A 20524-nucleotide genomic window follows, 5' to 3' on the forward strand; every position below is an offset into this window, starting at 1 on the left:
CCCCGGCCGCCTCCTTTGTCCTTCGGGGCGGCGGCGGGGCGCGCGGGCCACCGCGCGGGGGGGGGGGTTCCGCAGCCGCTCCCGCAGCAGGACGGCGGCGAGCATCAGCCCTCGGCGCCCGGGGGCGGTGCGGCTTCTGCGGCTCCTCGGGCTGCCCCTGTCCTTGAAAATGCCCGGGCTGCACGGAGGGATGCCACTCCCCGTCTCCGCCGGTGCTCCCCCTACCCCCTTTTTGTTTAGAGAAGCAGAACGTGTGCAGGGTTTTTCTTTCCTTCTTTCTTTCTCTTTTTTTTTTTTTCCTTGCACTAGTCGTCTTTTGGGAGTGCTGGATTCCTGCATGATAAATGTGCTCATTTGTGTATTTCATTTGAATGCCATTGTTAACAGGGGAGCCTTGAGTAGAGTAAGCTGCAACTTGCTTTGCTTCTGCAGAAGGTCTTTTGTGATGGGCTCTGTGGAATTAAAAGCCAAAGTGGAAGAATGACCCTGAAACTGTCTGTGATCCCCCGATGTTAAGTATATTCCTCAGGGACTGCTATAACGTCAGTCCATGCATTCATTTCGGTCTTCAGCCTTTAATTCCAATGGGGAGCGATAATGATTAATTTTGTCGTGTGAGTTTTATTTGACCTCTAGGCTTCGCTACGTCTCAGTGTGCAAAACCGAGACTGAGCTTATCATGGATGCGTTTGGTTGTCTGTCATACCTGGCCAGGGAGCTTTCAGAGACTTGACACCGAGATGCATTTGCACACGAGGGCAGCAATGGTGTTTCAGGTCTTTGTCTCCTCTGTGCTAGACTACAGCTGGAGTTCCAACAATCAGCTTTCTGAACTGGGGTTGGAGGCTCGGATATTAAACTTGTGGGCTTCTTGAGCCAAAGGTAGCATTCCTTGATGAATATCTTCATTTTCCTGGCTGAGGAGTCCATCTATCTCTTAAGGTGTCCCCTCAACAATTCCCTTTCTTCACTGAGGTTTTTTTCTCAGAGGCTCTTCTAAAATACTTCAAATGTTGAGTCATCACCTCTTGATTTGAATTAAGCCAACTGTAGTAAACGGTCTGCTCCTCAAACCTCTGAAGGGTTCAGTGATTTCATGCTTACTTTGCATTAAAGTTGGACAATGTAACCAATGTCCATGCCGAAGATGGAGACACAACTATTGTATTTAATTACATGTTCTGAGGATGGGTGTGTTGCAGAACTTCTATCAGGGTGCATACCGTAGTATGCAAGATGACAGATGCAGTTTGCGAAACCTTCCTTGCTTTTGAAGCTAACCTTTAGGTTGCCTGCTGGAAAAGGCTACAATTAGCTAATGGAACATTCTTCAGCAGAAAAGATCTAGTGTGTGAAAAAACAAGATATTTAATGACCTGAGTACTAGGTGTCAGGTTGACCTTATTGTTCCCCAGGCCGTTACAGATGAAATTGCTAGCTCCAGGAATCCTGGATGTGACAGTAGTATTAACAAAAGATGCAGTGGCGTCTCTTAGACAGAGGCAAATAAGTAAAATGAGTGCGCAGGAGCTCTTGTCAGCAGTTTTTCTTTCCCCTCCAAACTACTCGTGAAGCTGTTGGAAAATCTAACATCAGTCCTTGCTGCGTCTTGAGCCTCAAGGTAAACTTGAGATCTGGAGACATTTTTTTGGAATATGGTAATGTCAGTGCTCACAACAGAACAGAAGCAGGCTGTAGAAATGCAAAGTCTTATGTTTTTCAGGAAGAATATGAGCAAAGTTTAGCTAGCTTAATGGCTTGCAGAAACCCCAAGTGTCTCAAGTGCTTGTCTGTAGTTGAAAATCCACATTTGAAAACATTCTTGTCACCTTCTGGTTACTGTAGTTAGCTATCCACTGAACATTTTTTTTTTTAATATTTTGATATCGATCCTTTTTTAATTTTTTTAATTTTTTTTTTTTACTGTTCAAGTAAAGTTGAGTTTACTGGTAAGCTCTTATTAAATTTGCTCTTCTTCCTTATTTAAGCACAGAAGACAGATGCGTGTTTTTCCTGCTTGTAGCTCTCACGTTGTTGCAATGTCTCTCCTTAGTTGGTGCACAATTAGAACCAGTTTATACTGCGTTTCCTGTACTGGGTCTGAGATTATACCTGACAGATCACTTTAACTTTTGTGTGGCAGTTGGTTTATTCAGAGGGGGCCGCTGAGTGACTAGGGGCTCTCAGTTGTATAGCAACTTCTTTAGACTATGGAAGAAATGAATGATGCTTCTTCATCAAGAGAAGATACAGATACTTGTGATAGATCATTTTATTGATGTGCCATAGCTCCATTCATTTCATCGATAAGAATATAGTATGTAATGTACTTTTTGTTTTTTTCCTCTCCAATTTACAGGGTAACTGATAGTGGATACCTTCACTTCCTACAATGGCACAAAGATCCGGACAGGAAGATCCGGAGAGATACCTCTTTGTGGATAGGGCTGTAATCTACAACCCTGCCACCCAGGCTGATTGGACTGCTAAAAAGTTGGTGTGGATTCCTTCAGAACGCCATGGTTTTGAGGCAGCCAGCATCAAGGAGGAAAAAGGGGATGAAGTGTTGGTCGAACTGGCAGAGAACGGAAAGAAAGCACTAGTCAATAAAGATGATATTCAGAAGATGAATCCTCCCAAGTTCTCTAAAGTGGAAGACATGGCAGAATTAACCTGTTTAAATGAAGCCTCTGTATTGCATAATTTAAAGGATCGGTATTACTCTGGGCTTATCTATGTAAGTACTAATTATTAGATACATTACGGGTGCTAATTCAGCTGAACTTACCTGATTCCCATTCTTTTACCCATTTGAAACGGAGGAAGTGGGTCTTGTTTCTGATTTTGGTAGCCTAAATGCTTTAGTGTCCCTAGCATTTAGGTTAGCCCAGGGTCTTTTTCCATGCTGTGTACAGGTCAAGAACTCTGTTGTCATAAAACAAATAATAAAAAATTCTCCTATGGAAATAATTCTGCAAGCATCTTTCAAAAATAGAATGCTAAATGGCAACTCTGGGTGCTTAGCTCATGCTGCTCGTTAGAGCACTTGCCTCAGACATGCTTAACTGATACAGTGAATAGTATCAAATGGCTTGTTTGAGCTGACGAGAGATTACAAAACCTAACTTTGCTGAATTACTCTTGTTTAATTGCTCATATGAATAAGCATATATCTTGTTTTAACTTGCTGCGTATTAAAAATTATAATAAGAGGCTATGCTATTATTTAAAAGCTGAAGCTGGAGAGTGCTAGGAATGCCAAATGTCTTTTTGGAATCTAATATCAACTTAGTGGGCCAGGAAAGAATGTGTTCAAGTGCTTAAAATAAACCAGTAAGATAAAGCTTTCTTTTTTCAGTGGTTTTGAAGCACTAATTGGAACATCTGGCTTATCACCATCTTTCTATAGAGTTAGGAATCACAACGCCATTGATGCTGCTTTTGACCCTGTTCCTTCCTTGAACAATGCTAAATGAGTGTCTGTGCTGTACAGTTAAGAGTAGCTCCTTGTCTCTTGGCAAAGTGATTGCATAGTGACTTGTTGAGTCAGAGTATCATTAAGAGCTACAAGTAGACTTTCTATCTTAAAAGAAACTGGAACATCTGCTTAAATGCTTGGCTCATTTTAATAAACACTTGTTCTAACACTTAAATCCACTTTATTTAGTTCCGCTAGTTAGTTGGCTCATTTTCCCCTCCATTTGGGTATTAAAGGGGTACCTTTTTTGCTTAGACCTTGGTAATATTTGGACTTCCTAAAAATTATATGCAACTTCAAAATAGTCTTCATATTTGTGCTTCTTTGTCAGTTTCCTCTGTGGGTTTTTGGTTTTTACCCTTCCAAGGCCTTCCACCAAGACTCTTACAGCAGAGCTCAGTGAAAAATACTTCTGGAATGCTTTCTGCAAGCTTATAAGTAAACTAATTGGATAATTAGTAAGGACTGGATTGAAAATTAAAAGTAAACAAGTTGATAGGTCAAAAGTTTTCAGTATATGTATCAATCATAATGCTAGTTGTTATGAAATTCATTACAACTATTACAACTGTATTTCATTATGAAGGTTAAAAGCTGAAGGCTTTAAATGTCAAAGCAAGCTCCAGTCCAAGGACTCCATATAGTAAACATAGCCACAAATGCTTCTGGAGGATGTCGTTGAGAACCTGTCACTCTTCTATATACACAGATGATACAGTACTGTGTTACTTTGGATGACTGACAAATTAAAAACCTTCACTTTTTGAAAGGCTGGCTTACTGTATATGTGGAGTTTAACTGATATCCTATGGGTGACTTACCTTTCCCCCCCACACCCCCCACTCCCCCTTCCCAAAAGGGTGCTTTCTGCTTTCATTCTTTAACTGTTGAGGCAGACTCTAAAACTTGGTTCCTTGGCATTGAGATACTGCTGTCACATAGGAGGATTACCTCATCAGTATATTACTAATGACCTCCCCCGCCCCCAGGCTGGAAGAAGTTGGTTGGGATCAAGAAGCTAATGGATTTGTTGGCTTTAACTGGAGGTCTGAGTTGCAGGAACCTTGCTGGAGGATGCTACTGTTACCAAGAATAATGTTTCTATGCAGCTGTAACAATGAGTTCTTGTCTGAAATGAAAATTCAGCTTATTTTTTGAAGGGGGGGGGAAAGCAGTTGCAAGCACTGTTAGAGTAAAGGCTAAATGCTGGCAAAGATCAACAGGCCATGGAGAGAAACTTCATCAAGGACTTGAGCTGGTGGGGATTTTAGTTCTGGTAGGGTTCTCTGTCAGGGATCCCTAAACTTCTTGAATGTGGCGCTGTCATTGCTGCTGCTTACTGCACAGCCCAGAGCAATTGCCATTGCTTGCCTATCCTGCTGAAGTTCTCATGGCGTAAGAAAAAGAGTCAAAGTTAACTGAGCTGATGAAGAGAATTATGGTGGTTTGGCTGTGACAAAAGTTGGTTAAGGGTATGTTTTGATTTCCAGATAGTACTCCCATAATAACCAAACTGAAATCTTGTATTTTGATGTTGGTCTCAAGTAGTTGAGATGGTGAATCTGATTTGGTTTCCTTTAATTCACAATAGGCAGCATGCAGTGTTGCCTTTCTAGGAAGTAGAAGATGAAGGTCTGTCAACTGAAGTAGATACATGTTTCCTTTCAGTCCCTAGAAAGGAAACAAACGAGTTGAGGGATTTGGCCAGTGGGTCTAGTCATCTGTCTATAATCTACCTCTCCAAGATGACACTGCTGGAGGAACAGGGAGGGCTGACTAAAGCTAGCTGGTGCCAGTCAGCATGACCTGGGCAGTGATGCTCATTCCATCAAGAGTTTCATGTAACATCTAAGTAGGGATGGCAAGGAGTTTCTGGAACTTCTAGCATTTCTAATGTCTGCCAAGTGGCATGATCTTGGGCTCTGGGTTGCATTATTAGTGTGCTGTGGGAGATGAACTCAAATGGAGAATGTGGAAGACCAGTGGCTTGTAAAAGTGTGATGTCCATGCTTGGTCCTGTCTTTTATTTCTGGTCTGTTCATGACAGCATAGAAGATGAAAGGTAGCAGAACTTGTACAAGAACTGCTGGGAAGAATGGTTGGAGTGTAAACTATAGAGATCCCAGTTTTGCTTTGGAGATGAAATAACTTCATTTCTTGCTCCACTTTTAATATCACCTATTCCATTTCTTGCCACAAAGTTTATTTTGAGTGTAACTGAAGAATATGTTAGAAAAAAGTCTTTCCTAGAGAAGCTGTACTATCTTTGCAAATTCTTTGGGGTATATTATATATATATTTTCACCCCTGAGAATGGGGAAATCTATCATTGTGAATTCTTGCACTTGGACTTATCTCCTTAACCTGTCAATGACTAAGCATGGTAGTGCAGAATCTGAGAGTCCCCAAGAATATCCCTGCTCCTGTTTGAGGCTTGGTTTTCATCAAGTGCAACTGTTGGTTCTGTGAAGGTGCAGCCATCTACAGCAGTTTTTTTTTTTCTCATTACTTCTACCTTTGGTAGGCATTTGTACTCTTCCATGTGTTTCATAGCTGATTTTTTCCAAATTTTGTGCTTTTCTAGGGTTATCAGCATTTCTTATGGCAGGGATGTATCATTTGAGTCACTAATACTCTAAATTGGTCTCTCATGTCTTGCTGTAGTGGCAGCTTCTCATGGCTTTTGGTTACCTTAAATGCTTGTGAACTGTCAATTCTTCAGCTTCATATAAAACTACTATTTTGGCTGCTCTGCTTTAGAGTGGCCAGCTTTAACACTAGCTTCAGCCTGTATTTAGTAATATCCTTCATAGCTGTAGATCAGAAACTGGAGGTAGTTCATTGTAAGGGCACCTAGGAGGAATACCCAAAGGCTTAGGAGGTCCTTTGAAGATTTGGAATAAATGTGATTTTGCTCAGACTGGTTTTGTGGTGGTTCTTGAATATCCTTATACCATGATGAACTGAGTTCCAGATATCTTTCTGGGGGCATTGCTTTAAGAGTCTAGTTATCAGAGGTTTTGGTCACCAAGGTCTGTAGCCTGAGTGAGGAAACATCTCTATTTTTACAAGACCTGCATGTAAAATGCCATTGTGAAGGCACATAGATATCAGTCCTAGATTTTGGCTCCTGCTTAAGTCATGTCAGCAAAATAGGATTTCATGGGGTGGGGGGAAATAATCTTTGAATCAGACAATGAAATGGAGGCATCCACTGGAAAGAGTGGAAGTTAAGGGTCTATCAGCCTTGAATGCTAACAGGTTCTCAAGACCACTGTTGCCGTAATGATTTGTGTCAAGCTGTAATTAGGCAAGATGACTGCTCCATGTCACTGCTTCATGAAGTTTGGGGTTTCTCATGAACCAGCTTCCAAACTCTTCATGGTCCAGTATGGTACCTGAATGTAGGAAATCACTGACTTCAATTTTTAAACTGCTATGCTGTAAGCTGTAGAGGTTCAGGAGCAGTTTTGTTCATGGCTCAGGTTTGTGGTGTCAGTTTGCTGTTGGGGGTGTGTGTGTGAAGCCCAGCTGAAGAATTGACTTTGGCTGTCCAAACTATAGCTGTCTCCTTCAGTTGGAGTCCTGGGAAAAAGGAGACACTTGAAATGGGTCTCTGGTTTTGGTTGGAAGGGATGGGAGTGGCAGGGGAGATAAACAAGAAGGAGAACTTAGTCTGAAAATAAAGGTGCTAGGAGGACAGATGCTGCACTTGACAATATGGAGGGGAGAAATACTTAGTTGCTTTGGTGGATGGCTACAAATAAGGTCTGAAAGCTGCAAAGGAGTTTCTGGTGTAGGAAGAGGTGGTTTTTTCCATCTTGATCTCTGTACTTCAATATCAACAACATATTGGCTTCAGTGCCTATTCAGAAAGCTTATATATAGGCATGTCAGTTATGTTCAAAATTAGGCTTCTACTCAAAGTTTACTACCCAATTTGACTCGTATAGCTGATCTGAAGGGAAGAACTGTGTCAGTATTTTTTTTTTTTTTTAAAGTATTTAGGTTGCTTTTTACCATTATGTTTTCTCTGCGCTTGGAAGAGAGACTGACTAGTTAGTGTGCAGTTTGAGAGTCCTTTTTCGCTTCAGGGCAAGATGTTTTTTTTTCTTCTTTGCTTGTTTTTTTTGAGCGAGAGCTGCTATACCTCTTAAAGTGGTCAGGAGTGTTCCTGATCACTCTAAATAATGTTTCAATGCTTTGTTAGGCAGCATTCTGGATATAACTTTCCTAGAGTTTTGAATTTTTAAGTCTTTTTAAAAAGCATTTCAGTTACTCAAAATGCAGCTAGTTGCATAGATCAGGAATGTAAATACCTCATTTCTACTTAGATGGAAAGCAACTTGTTCTTGATATTGCAGAGAATGGAACTCTGCTTTTGTGTCAGTACCTCTTTTAATGGCAAGAAAAACCCTTCCATTTCCCTTTTAAAGCATACTTTAAATGTTTATGTTCCTACATACTCTATTAATGAATGTAAAAATATAACCTTATGCTCATCTTGTTAACAGAAATATTTTTTTTAAACCAAAATGGGTTTCTTGTTAAGTGCATTAGCAAACGCTAATAGTATGGATAGCAAACAATAATAGTATGGAGGTTTGACACACTTTACTGATTTTTCCAGACAAATATAACATCTGAGCTGCAGATGGCTGTATTTTAATGGTCTGACTGGTAAGTGCAGGCTAATACCTGAAAAGTTCCTGGATAAATGGCGTGTTGTCTACTCAATGGGTCTATAAATGTTTGAGTTAGGAAAGATAATCAAACTGAAAGAAGATATCACAGGACCAGAAGTCTGTCTTGTGAAGTCAAAAGTTCCCATTCCTGTACCCAGTGCTGTAAGATGGAATGAAGAAATTGCTCACTCAAACATAGGGTGTCATTAAGCTACAGTAAAAACTAAGCTATTCAAAATCTAATGGGCTTTATAAAAATCTATTAAAAAAAAAAAAAAGTTGCTGTTGCCACATCTGTTCTAGTCCCAGCTGTCCTGGAGGAAGTCCATTGCCCACAGTTGTGATTATATGTAGCTTGCTGATACAACCATAAATCATTGCAACTACTACTTAACTGCTTCCTGACCTCATTCAGTCAAAAGGATTAGAATTAATAGAATTTCTCAAACGCTTGACTTCTGTTAACCCATGTCAGTATCCAGATGGCATCTTGCCTTGGTGTGACTGTATGTGGGATGTTCCCTTGGTCCTGTCTGTTGTTGGTGAGCCCATGTCCCGTGTTTTGGGTGCTCAGCTAGAGAGTTTAAGGTGGGAGCATGTGGCATAAGATGTGTGCATGCTGTAGGTGAAGTCAAGTTAGAAATGACTAGTTTCGTTGTTCCTCGAGAAAGGACAAAAAGATGGTGAAGCGGTATTGAGGAAAGGGTTAGATTCAACTTCAAAGTCCTTCAAACTCTAATGAACTATGCATTATCTTCCCTGCCCACTCCTTGACTTTTTTTTTTTGTAAAGCCTTTTTCAAAAGGGTTGGAAACTGTTTATGTAAGGCTGACAGCTCCTGCAACCTTGCTGCTAATTATTTCTCTCTGTGTATATGCCTACTGGCCTACTGGGTTTTCTTTCTACCAGTAAAGAAGAAAACATGCTTACTGTTGTGCAACCAAAAATACTTTAGCAGATATTTTTTGATAATTACAAGCATTACTTCTGTAATTGCTCTGCAGCCCTGTGCTACTTTCATTTTTTTATGTACTTTCCATTTTATTGGGGAAGAAGAGGGAACAAATGAGAAATACGCTGTAGTCCCCAGTTCCAGAGCCTGCTGTGGGTAGAAGCTCTTACAAAACTGCACTTGAGGAACTGTCTATAAGCTGTTTCTTCTCTTAAGCTGCTGCCTCTTATGAGGCCAGAGTGTAACCTTGAACAATCTGTGTTATGTAAGCTTCTGTGTTCTGTTTGCTTTAATTTTCGTGCTGGTCCAGTTGGGAATGTTTCACATTACTGAGTAGTGAAGACTGATATTAAAAGAACCTGTAAGAAATTTGTTTCTCAAGAGTTTGTTACTTAATTTCATCTTCTTCCTTAACACAAACCAGTCACTGGATGTAGTAAATAATATAGTGCAGAAGAAATGCTGGGGTTCATATTGTAAGGGCTGCTTTGACACAAGAACGTATTTTTAAATTAACTCTGATTTTCTGGAGAACTCATAAATGTGATGAAGTTGAGAGAGTCCTGTGTAGGGTTTTACTTTGTTAGAAATGTCAGAGGGATTTGAGGGAAGTGAATCAATGCCCTCCTTGCATTCAGACAAGCAGAGGTATGAAAAAAGTGCATGTTCTTGTCATATTCTCTGCTTCTATTAAAAATGGTAGATTAGCAGCCTAAAAAGGTGCAATAAATTGGATTATGGACTCCAAGTGCTCTGTGGAATGCACTGTGTTGCAAGACACCCCTTCAAGCTGTATGCCTGCATCAGAAGGCACAGGTAGCCTGTTCTAAGCCTTCTGTAGAGCAATCAAGCTCCAACATGCAGCTATACAGGAGCCTTATGAAAGGGTATTAATACTTTTCTGGCCCTGGTGCAACCTGAGATCATGTTTTATGTCTTAGCAGTTGCTGTGGCTGAAGCAGTCATGCTGTCTGAGTGGCTGTGACACTGAGCCTGTCTCTCTCTGAGAGGTGGTGAGCTTACTGAGCAGGAGTATAACCTGCACAGCTGATATAATGTTGGTTTTTATCTCCTTAAACACATAACCTGAAGGCTATAAATGTGAAACTACAGTACTGGTGAATGTCCTCTCTTTAGTGATAGTTGTAGAGAATATCAATAGATAAGTCCTCTAAAGCTTGGGCTGTGCTTCAATAGGTTGTATGTGTGTTGTGCTCCTTCCCTTTCTCATTCTCCTCGTGCACAGATTTTACTCTTCAGTTGCCCTGAGTAACAGTCAGTGGTGCTTGTCCCGCAGCCTTGGTCAGAGCTGAGGTTCCCATTACCCCGCAGGGGGTTCCTTTCCCTTGTTGGCACCCTTAACTCCAATCTCCTGGGTGCCAACAGGACTCTTCTCCCACCCGCCCCCCTCCAAACTAGCACTTTGGGCTTGTACAGAGATGTCTGCAATAACTTCTGGGTTCCAGTTTTGACTGTGCCCTGGCTGGGTAGTATGGGCTCAGGGTGGTGGTGTGGGGGCTGCCCATGGTGCTGGGCCAGCTGTGTGGCCCCTCTGCCTCTGCCCTGAGGAGAGGTGGGTTGTAGCTGGGGATTAGCTGCTGTGCAAAGCAGAGAACATGTTCCACTCCAGGCCACAGCCTCACTTTTCTGCCATTGTAGACTGAAGAGTTGCCTGCCCTTCTTTAAGGCTTGAATTTAGGGTTGGATAACTGCATCATTCTGGGGGAAGAGATAGTACATGAGAAAACCATGCCAAGATCAGAGGATTTAATGGGAATTGGAGTGTGAAAAGCATGTCCATGACCTCAGGAAGTGAAACCAGACAAGAAAATGCTATGATGATGCAATTTACCAATCTGGAGAACGTGCTCTACCCCATTAGTATATGGGATACTGCTTAAAACAGGTATTACTTTCTAGGCTAGAAACTGCTGGTTTGTATTTCAGGTAATAATAGGAGATGTCTAGATGCTTACTTCAGCTTAATTATTTATGTAGTAATAGAGTAAATCTGTCACTCTCTATATTTGAAGAACTGGAGATAAATGTTGAGCCTGGATACTCAGGTGATGCAAACTGATTGTTACAAATCCAAAAAACTTACCTGCATCTTGCTAATGCACTCTGAAGTGATGTTTTGAAAAGGCCTTTTGATGTTGTGGCAGGAGGAATGAACCGAACAGTTGTAACAGCATATTCCTTGATGCAAAAACTGTAAAGCTGAGCTATTAATCTAAGGAATTGTACAAGGCTTTTGACACTAATACCACTATATGTGTATACACGATGGAGGTTTCATATAGTTTTAAGGGAAGACAGGCCATGAAAACCTTTCTTGCTTTGGAGCCCGCACTCCAAATTTAGAGCCTAAATTCCCATGTGCTTTCACCTGGAAATAATGCACTCTCTATTTGCCAGTAGTTCACTTACATATACCTCTTTCTCAGGTTGCTTACTGCTAGGAATATAATGTAGTCTTCAAATAGGCCAGCGCCAGGAACCTGAACTCCGCAGTCTGGGATAGCTTACTGAAATCCAAATTACTAAATGATATACTACTGGATAAAGGCTTGTAAGCATCTGGAAACATTCAAACTCCACAATTAGTGTCCTGAAGGAGAGTTTGTATAAGAAGCCTCTGTCAGAGCACTGCTTTACTGTTTGTCTCTGGAACCTTGCCTAGAGAGTGTACATTCCAACCGGCCTTATAGCTGTTGGTTGATATTGTCTATATCCTGTTCCTGGGTAAAGCAGAAATGTGTGTGTTTCAAGCAACTAGCTTGTTTGCAGCTGATCCCATGATCTCAAGGTGAATAAGCATCTTTATTTGCCTTTAAGTTCTTAATATACATATCTGCCTCTGTCAGCTGAAAAATTATTGAAGTCTGGTTCTTCATCCAGACTGGCTAGTTACTGTAGCTCTTCAGTGCTTGATCCTAACATAATTCAGATATGACAGTTTTGGCAGAGTCCAAGTACTGCAGAACAGAGAGGAGGCAGAGGACATCACTCTGCCCCTGTGGCATGTCTGAAAGCTCTGGGCATCTTTAACAGCTACATGGTGGTATTCATTAAGTAGGGTGTCCGTTTGTAAGGCAGGTGTGCAAGTATTACTGTTAATTCTTTCTATGGCTGGTCACCAAGAAGCTTTTCAAGGTGTGTAAACAATCTCAGCCTACTGTTCATGTCTTCAATTTGCATGCAGAAAGCCCATACCTCCAATCTGCTGTCTTAGAGTAATATACTTGTATGGTGATACTTGCAGTTATAAAATAGCTGTATAAAACTTTTGTACCGTTTACTTCCCTCCCAATTAAATTTGACTCAATAAAAGCATCCCTTCTGTGTTTATATGCTTAACAAGCCACAAAAAGAACCCACCAATGTGTTCATATGTTGCTTTCTGCAATAGATGATGGTCATGAAACTTGGGAGCATTGTGGGAGAACTCGGTTCCATCTTCCTTTGAATAAATTAAGGCTGTACAGTGTGGTGATGTTTTGAAGACAGTGTGATTTTTAAATTCTGCAGGAAAACAGCAGGAGAGTGAACAGAGTGACAAATGTGCAGGAAATCAAGATGTTGGAGTTCAAGGTGCTGCATGTGAAGAGCTATGTTGTGACACAGACTTAATGGTCAGGGATAAAAGCCTATCCTTTAGGTTTAGTTTCAAATAAATGAACCCCAGCACTGGTGAAACAGTAGAATTTTGTGCTTCCTAACTTCTAATTTTTCTAATTTGGCCTTGTTCAATATAGAGCTTCTTAAATTAACCCTTTTCATTTGCCCATGACATTTGCTGGTCTCCCTCTAGATTGGCTGAGTTATGTTGGCATCTAGCTGGACTTTGCTTATTCTGATCATTCCAGGTTCACTGATCCATCCAATTACTTCATTGGGAGATACCTAACCTAGAAGCCTTTCTAGACTATCATCAATAGAGGTCTGAAGGATTGTTAAGTTTGGTTTTATAAATTATTAATTCTTTATGTAGCTAAACAGTAATAACACTTACTACATGTCTGTGTTGGGGAAATAAACAAAAGATGCCAAAGCAACTCGGGGGAGGAGGGAAGGATAATCTTCAAATAGCTGTTCTTACCCTAGCACTTAATTTTTATTTTTTCTTTTAACTTACCAGTTCAGTTTATTCATGTCTGGGGAAGGGCAGTGATACTGGGGAAAACCCAACTACTTTCCTTTGTGAACATAAAAGTACCAAAACAACTGATAAAAGTTTTAGATTAATTTGCAGAGAAATAGAGGTATTGCTCTTGAAAGAGGATGACTGTAATATAGCTAGTATATACAGCAGTACCCTTACAGCTTAACTATCAGTCACTGTTTTGAGAGTTCCCATCCACAGTAAGATACAGAACAGCAGCCCATGGAGGTAAATTGCAAGTCTCTGAAGCTGGGTGGGTGAAAAACAGACCTGGGCTCAGAACTCCTGCTGGATAAGAGTCCAGAATCATCCTGGAGGAAAGAGGTCTGCTGGCTTAAGTAAATGTTCATGCCATTACACTGGTCCGAGGGTGTGTTGGGACAGATCAGGAAATGGACTTTGGCTGTGTGAATTCTTTTGCTCGTGACCGGATCCCATTTGCAGTCAGCAATAAACAAGTCTTTTTTTCATTAGATGTGGCTGTAGTAGAAAAACACAGTGTAGGTGCTGTTTGGTGATTTTTGAGCTGGTGATCATATGATGGGCTTGGGTGAAGGTGTGCCTTCCTTCTAGTTGTCTTTATTTGAAGACTAGAATGGAAATCAGGCTTATGGTAATTCTCGATGCCTTCTTGTCATCTGTAGTAATTATAGATGAATGTGGATGACCTCAGTTGAGTACAACAGGGAACTGGCTGGCTAGGAAGGTAGATCCAGTATTTATCAATTAATTGGGTCCTTGGTCAGTTGTACCATGCTATTAAAATAACTGTCTTGCCTTCCCTCTCCCCTAAAGTATCACTAGTGGCCATGAATGAGTTTGATCAGGGAACTGATTCTATTACCAACCAATTCTCTTTGAAATTTATCTTCAGTAGTATCCAGCTCGGTAAGTTACTGCAAGGGTGCTGATGCTGGCAAGAGGGACAGTGGTAGGAACATGAAGCTGGGGAGGAACTGCCCACTTGCCAACAGACCCATGCTTATGTTGAGTTAATGACTGATAAGTTGTTCTTTATGCTTGGGTCAGTTGATGTGATAACATCTGTTTCCTTTCTCTTGAGAAATAAATACCTTATTACCAAAGACGTTTGGCTAGGTAAGGCACTTCAGTACTTATCACCCAGCAGATCTGACCAAAGCAGAGAGATTATCGTCCCATAAAGACATAAGATGTCTTTATGTCAGAACATCTGGCATAAAACCAAGTTCTTTTTCTTTACCAATGGTGCTTCTGACTCAATTCAGAGATCACCTTTGGTCTGTCTTTCTAGAATCCCTTGGGGGTGTAGAAAGAATAGGGCACCTTTTCCTCCATATAAAGTCTTTTATATATTTAAAAAAAAAAAAAGGCAGATCAGGAATTTCAGCTACTCTGTTCGTACAAATGTAGCAGAAATATTTTTTAAATCTACAAATGTTGTAAGAATAATGAGCTACCTGCTTAATACTACAGGCTCTTAACAGCTGTTAATGCTGTCTTAGTGTCTCTGTCCCTTGTCTTCTCTCAGCCTGCAAAGGTAAAAACCACAGCTTTCCTGACATTCAGAAAGATACTCCCTGTTTCTGTCAAAACTGATGTGTCTTGCTAATGTTCCTGTGCTAGTAAAGGTGTGAATAGTATTGATGACCAAACAGAACACACTTTCAAAGCATGTGATGAAATATAGGTAAATGGAGAGGTTTTGCTTGCTTAAAACCCATCATTTTACATTGATTCTGAAAAGGCAAGAGCCATCCGGATGCCTTGGTTTAGGGAAACACCGTGGATTAGCTCTGTTTTTTGCATGGTGCAAAACTGCCTGTCTGTGAGCTTAACTTTTGACAACTAGTAAGGCCCATACAGCCAGACGATGCTCATCTGTCCCTCCCAGATAACAAAGTATCAGTGGCTGACTGTATACATTTTTCTTTCATATATATTTTTATGATAACTTCCTTATAAATAACTTCTATGGAACAGAGATTGAACTGTTCTGAAGTACTCTTTGATATTTCACTTACAGGGAAATGTGGACCTGTATGTATCGTTTGCAATGTGTGCTCAATTTTGTAAAACATCTGGCGTTTTTTGACTAAACAGAAATGCCTCAATAAAAGTCAATGAAATAAGCAATGTAAAATTTGTTCTTGAGTTTCTTGATGTTACAGTAGTCCTGATAACTTCTGTTCAGTATCAACTTTAAAAGCAGAGTATGAAATGGCATCTGCAGTGCCAGCTGCCAGGCTATCCATCAGCTGGGGTGGGACAGTGGAGGGAATGACCTCTCCAGGAGGAGACTGCTTTGGGATTGAGAGGCTGATGGGCAGGAAAGACATACAAATATGAAAAAATAGTAGGATAGCAGAAATAGTGGTGGTTGGAAATAGGCTTTTTCCTTTTCCAAATTATTTACTAGACTAATCGAGACAATCAGTTCCTTCAAAAATGAGAAAATAACTTTGAATGCGCATTTTGCTGAAGGAGTTGAACATCAAAAGATGTCTATAAATCCTGTAACTTGGCAAATGGGAGATTTAAATATCTGTGGGAAAGAGAGCAGATGCTTCACTTCATGTTTACTCCCATTTATTATCTTTAAATTACTTTTTATGCAGGTAATTAAAGAGCCTTTTAAGAGAACTAGAAACCAATAATTTGAATATAGCATGTACTTTGAGTTGCTCAAGAAAAAGCACCTCAATTTTGTTCTAAAATAAATAGTATAGAACCTGTGAAAAAGCTTTTCTGCTCTTTATGGCTCTGTTTCAATACTGTTTACTAACAGAAATGTTGTTTCTTTTTTTAAGACCTATTCAGGGCTGTTCTGCGTAGTTATAAATCCTTACAAGAACCTCCCGATCTATTCAGAAAACATTATCGAGATGTACAGAGGGAAGAAGCGCCATGAAATGCCACCGCACATTTATGCAATATCTGAATCTGCATATAGATGCATGCTACAAGGTAAGAATTAGTTAAATGTCAACTAACTGTTAAGTAACAACTCTTTGTAATGTACCTAAAACTCAACACGATCAGAATATTTTCTAGTACTTGAAGGGGGGGAAAAAAGCTTTCTTATCTGGAACCTTAAACTTTCAGAGTAGAAATAACTTGGAGGTTGACCTCTGTCGGCATATTTGTCTGACTTACTGAGGCATAGAAGCAAACTAACACTAATAGGAAGTGTACTGTGCCAGCTGGTGGCACTGAAAGTTGTAGTAGAAACACTTTTTTCTTAAAAAAAGAAGAGAGAAGATTCATGTCAAAAGATGTTAGTGCACTGGCTTTGAATGAAGTAAGAATGAAAAATTGTGATTGAAAAGGGAAAGCTAAAGTATGTTAATGACTTGTCTCTCTAATTCTATAAAAATGTTGGCGTTTTGGCAGCTGACGAATAATCTGAAGTGACAATGAAACAATAGTATGTTTCAGTTCAAAAAGAGGTCAGGGAAACGCTTAACCTTTTAAGATTTAAAAAAAAATTTTTTTTTTTTTTTTTCTCCAAACTGGTATAGGTCATGTCTGTAGTAGAATAGAGAGTAAGTTTAAGGTGGGCACATGCTTCAAATTTTGGCTTTAGGGCTGTGCTGGACAAATAATGAAAACTGTGAATCTGACATTATATAAATGTGTTGAAATAACACATGCTGTTGAACTTGTAAAATTGCACTTCTGACATAGTATGTTGGAAACACAGCTCATACTATCCAATATTGGCTGATATTTAGGTGGCTGTTTTACTGAAGTGGGAACACCAGGATGTTGTATCTAGAAAAGTGTGTGTAATGAAGAGGCAGGTCTGAAAAACTTACTATGTTTTCTGCTATAGATGTGTTATAGGTGTACTGGAAGTAGGTTAAAAGCTATTTGACCCAGTTCACACAAACTAAGAAAACACTGCTTCTTCTACCAGGTTAACCAGCCATTTAAATGTAAATCTTTTTTAAAAAAGACGTTTCCCATCTTTAAATAAATCACTGCAAGTCTTTGTTTCTTCAGTTGTGCCTTTGTCTTTAGGGCTGCTTAATAATAAACCACAGACTGCTGGATTGCTGAGTGCTCTTTCACCCCAGAAGAAACTATGCCATCACCATTGAGCAGGGTGATGCAGGGGCAAGCAATGGAAGAGCAGCAAATTGGGGCCACCAAGAGTTGTCATGCTTCTCAATGGATATTTGGGGCTGTGTTTTTATGGAAAAAAAGCAATGGCTTCTTGACCAGAACAACAGCCTCTAATAGCTCCTATCAGCAGACCCCCTAACAAAAAGTTTGTGTGGAAGAATAGAGCAAACTTTAAGATTATTTTAAGGAGTTTATTCCTAGCAGTCTCAAGTAGTTTGTGGATAAGGGCTTCCCACTCCAAAAGCTCAATAACTTTTGAAATTGTCTCAAGAAGTTTTGAAAAGTTCTTGAGACAAATGTCCTCTAATAAAGTAAGTCAATGTCAGCAGTTATCACACTTCAGGTGCTCTATATATTTGTTCACATACCATGCCAGTACTGATTTATATCTCTGGAGATCTTGCTATGTCTACAAATTTTACTATTTTTGGAAGATGAAATGAAAAAAAAATTTTACATGATGGTAAATGTTTGGTTACAGTTTTGTCTTGTTTCTGTACTGATATATGGAGGTTTACATTTTGTATCAAATCTCTGTGTGTTTCTGTGCTTGCTTTCTTTTTGATTTTGATAGTCTGAATTCTTTTCATTTGAAAGAATAAAGCCAAAGATTGGCATAGATGAAAACTATGCAACAGGATCAATTTATTAGGGAATAACTTCAAGGTTAACTAAATCTGTGTTTCTAGTGCCCTTTACCTGCATGGAGCTACTCCCTGTTTATTTTAGCAAGCGATTGCAATCAACCAGTGAATTTCCTGTTGATGGTTTGCCTTCACAACTGCATTGCCAAGGATATGTAAAAACTCTAGAACAGGCATTAACAGTTTTGTGCTTGGCAAATATTTTACTAAACCAACTGTTCTTGCCTGATTGGGTTGGATCAGAGGAAGAGGAAAAACAGGGCTGCTTCTGAATTTATAATGGACTCAGGAAACTGTTTACAGACACTGCTTCCTTTAGGAGGAAGGTGGCGTACAGACTTCTGGAAAAACACTTGCCTGAAGTATGAAAACTCACTGCTATTTGTATTGGTGATTTTATACAATCACCCTGGCTTTGCATAGACTTATGAAGCAGTGATCAGTCACGATAAGAATGACTAATGAATATGTCAAAAGGGTGTAAGTGGAGGAGAAATCTGGGACTACGCTGCTCAGTGCTGGTCCCTCTTTGCTTACAGAGCCTCTAGATGGGACCTGGTGCAGAGAGACAGGCACTTCAGGGAAATGAATTTAAGTCTTCATGTAAATAAAACCTGCAATTACAACAACTAAGGTTTTCTAATCATTAGGACATCAAATACTACTTGTCTTAACAGTAGGAGATTATTACAATATTAAACTTATTTTCTGGCTATCAGTGGCAACACAAGGTCAACTACTGAGTTTGCCTAGAATTTGGTAGGGAGATCTACGTTTTCCCTGCCAGCCAAAGATTTAACATAATGCACAAAGTATCCTTAATTTTCTAACTATACCTTATGTTTTGCTGGACTTTCAGTCTTAAACTAAAGAAACAGAGAATGTATGTCAAACTTTTAGCTAGTAGAAATATGTCTCTAACCATGAACTACCTGTTTGAATCACAGCAATTCCGATTAAATCATCGGCAGTCTCTGCAAGCACTTATTTGCAGCATAATCCTTGACTAGGATGCTTTTGCTGATAAGTTACTAACACGTAGTTATAGTTATAAACCTGTTTTTCTGCAGTTCATGTCCACGTTTGTGCACATGTTGCTTTGGGAGGTAGAGACAGGATGGTAGAGTGTAGTAGTAGAGGAGATTAGTTATTCCAGTACTATTGCAAGTCATGATTTTGCTGTTATAGCATACTCATAGATTTCTTTTGATATGAATGACTTCTGTGTTTCCCATATTTGATATCTAAAGTTTAATTATTATGATTCAAAACTGAAATTGAAACCATAGGAATGCAATTCCTTTGGATAATATGACCATACCTTTATAGAAATACCTTAACCACTAGTTTAAGTCAATGAAAGTGGTTGGCTGTATTTTTCTGGCCTGTTCGGTATAATCCATGTTTACTTTCCTTGTAGCTAATCATAAACTACTAATTTTGTAGGTGTTTGTGAGATGTGCTTACACTGATTAACAGGATACCTGGACCTGAGGTGTGACTCTGAACAACATTATCTTTTAAAACGCATTTTTTCTGTGCTGGTAATCTGGTACAGGGAGTAACCTGTTACTCAGTATCTTACTGCTTTCATGCCTTTAAATCAGACCACAAATGATGAGAGATCAAGTTTTTGCTAATCTGAAGTTTTGCATGTTTAAAACAATACTTGTGCTTAAACAACAAAATAGAGATTTCTCTTGTAGATTATGAAAGCAAAAGGATTTTTGGTTGGCAGAACTGACGCATGCTCATCTCAGTAGTTATTCCATGTCTTTAAATGTTGCTGGAAATACTCCATTCTGTTAAACTGGTGATATAGGTGGAGCACTACATTTCACAGTGTGCTCTCTGTTAGGAAAAGGTTGTATTGGAAGCATTGCTAACTGCCAGTCATCGAACTGCTTCTCTGTTCTTGTCCCTTTGAAGAATTTCCTGTTTAGGGGGACATTCAGCCCTGCAGTCTTCACAGGTCAGCTCTTATTGTGCCCTTTAGTAGGGAAGAGAATGGGCTGAAAATCTATTTCAGTGCTTGTTAAACATGTAGGACAAAGAGGTGGGGGGAAGAGCAGTAAAACAGAGTATGTTCAAGAAGCCCAGTTTGCCATTTTGGAGAAGGAATAGTACTCTCCAGAGAGATGTATTGGATTAGTGTAAGCTATCACAAGAAAGAGGGAGGTGCAGAATTGTTTTTAATGGCTGAGTGTTGCAGATGAACAGTTCAGTGGTGGTGCAGCTGTGATGCACTAGGGATTTGAGGCAAGTTTTGCAAGGAGAAGCAAACTTCATTGATTGCTGGATCTTATAAGTGTTGCCGCTTCTGCAGGACTTGTAGTAGAGATTAAATGTGAACACATTAAAAGCTAGCAAGGCTTTGGGTGCGTTTTGATTATGACAGGATTTCTCTTCAGGAAGAGGCTCATTACCCAGTGCCTTGACCTCAGAAGATAATAACATGCAATTCAGCTTTACATACTGGATTTCCCCTCTCTC

The 20524-nt window shown here is 39.8% G+C and overlaps 1 protein-coding gene across 2 annotated transcripts in view; it reads left to right on the plus strand.

The window, feature by feature from the left end:
- The first annotated feature begins 2392 nt into the window (after positions 1-2392).
- Positions 2393-20524, plus strand: part of MYH10 (myosin, heavy chain 10, non-muscle) — a 100267-nt gene continuing 82135 nt past the window's right edge. For both annotated transcript variants that reach the window (XM_010579443.1, XM_010579444.1), the window contains exons 1-2: positions 2393-2737; positions 16070-16226. In XM_010579443.1, the coding sequence (XP_010577745.1) occupies positions 2393-2737; positions 16070-16226 (502 nt within the window). The remainder of the gene's footprint in view (positions 2738-16069; positions 16227-20524) is intronic.

The sequence above is a fragment of the Haliaeetus leucocephalus genome, unplaced genomic scaffold (genome assembly GCF_000737465.1).
Source record: "Haliaeetus leucocephalus isolate CR32 unplaced genomic scaffold, Haliaeetus_leucocephalus-4.0 Scaffold657, whole genome shotgun sequence".
Classification (NCBI taxonomy): Eukaryota; Metazoa; Chordata; class Aves; order Accipitriformes; family Accipitridae; genus Haliaeetus; species Haliaeetus leucocephalus.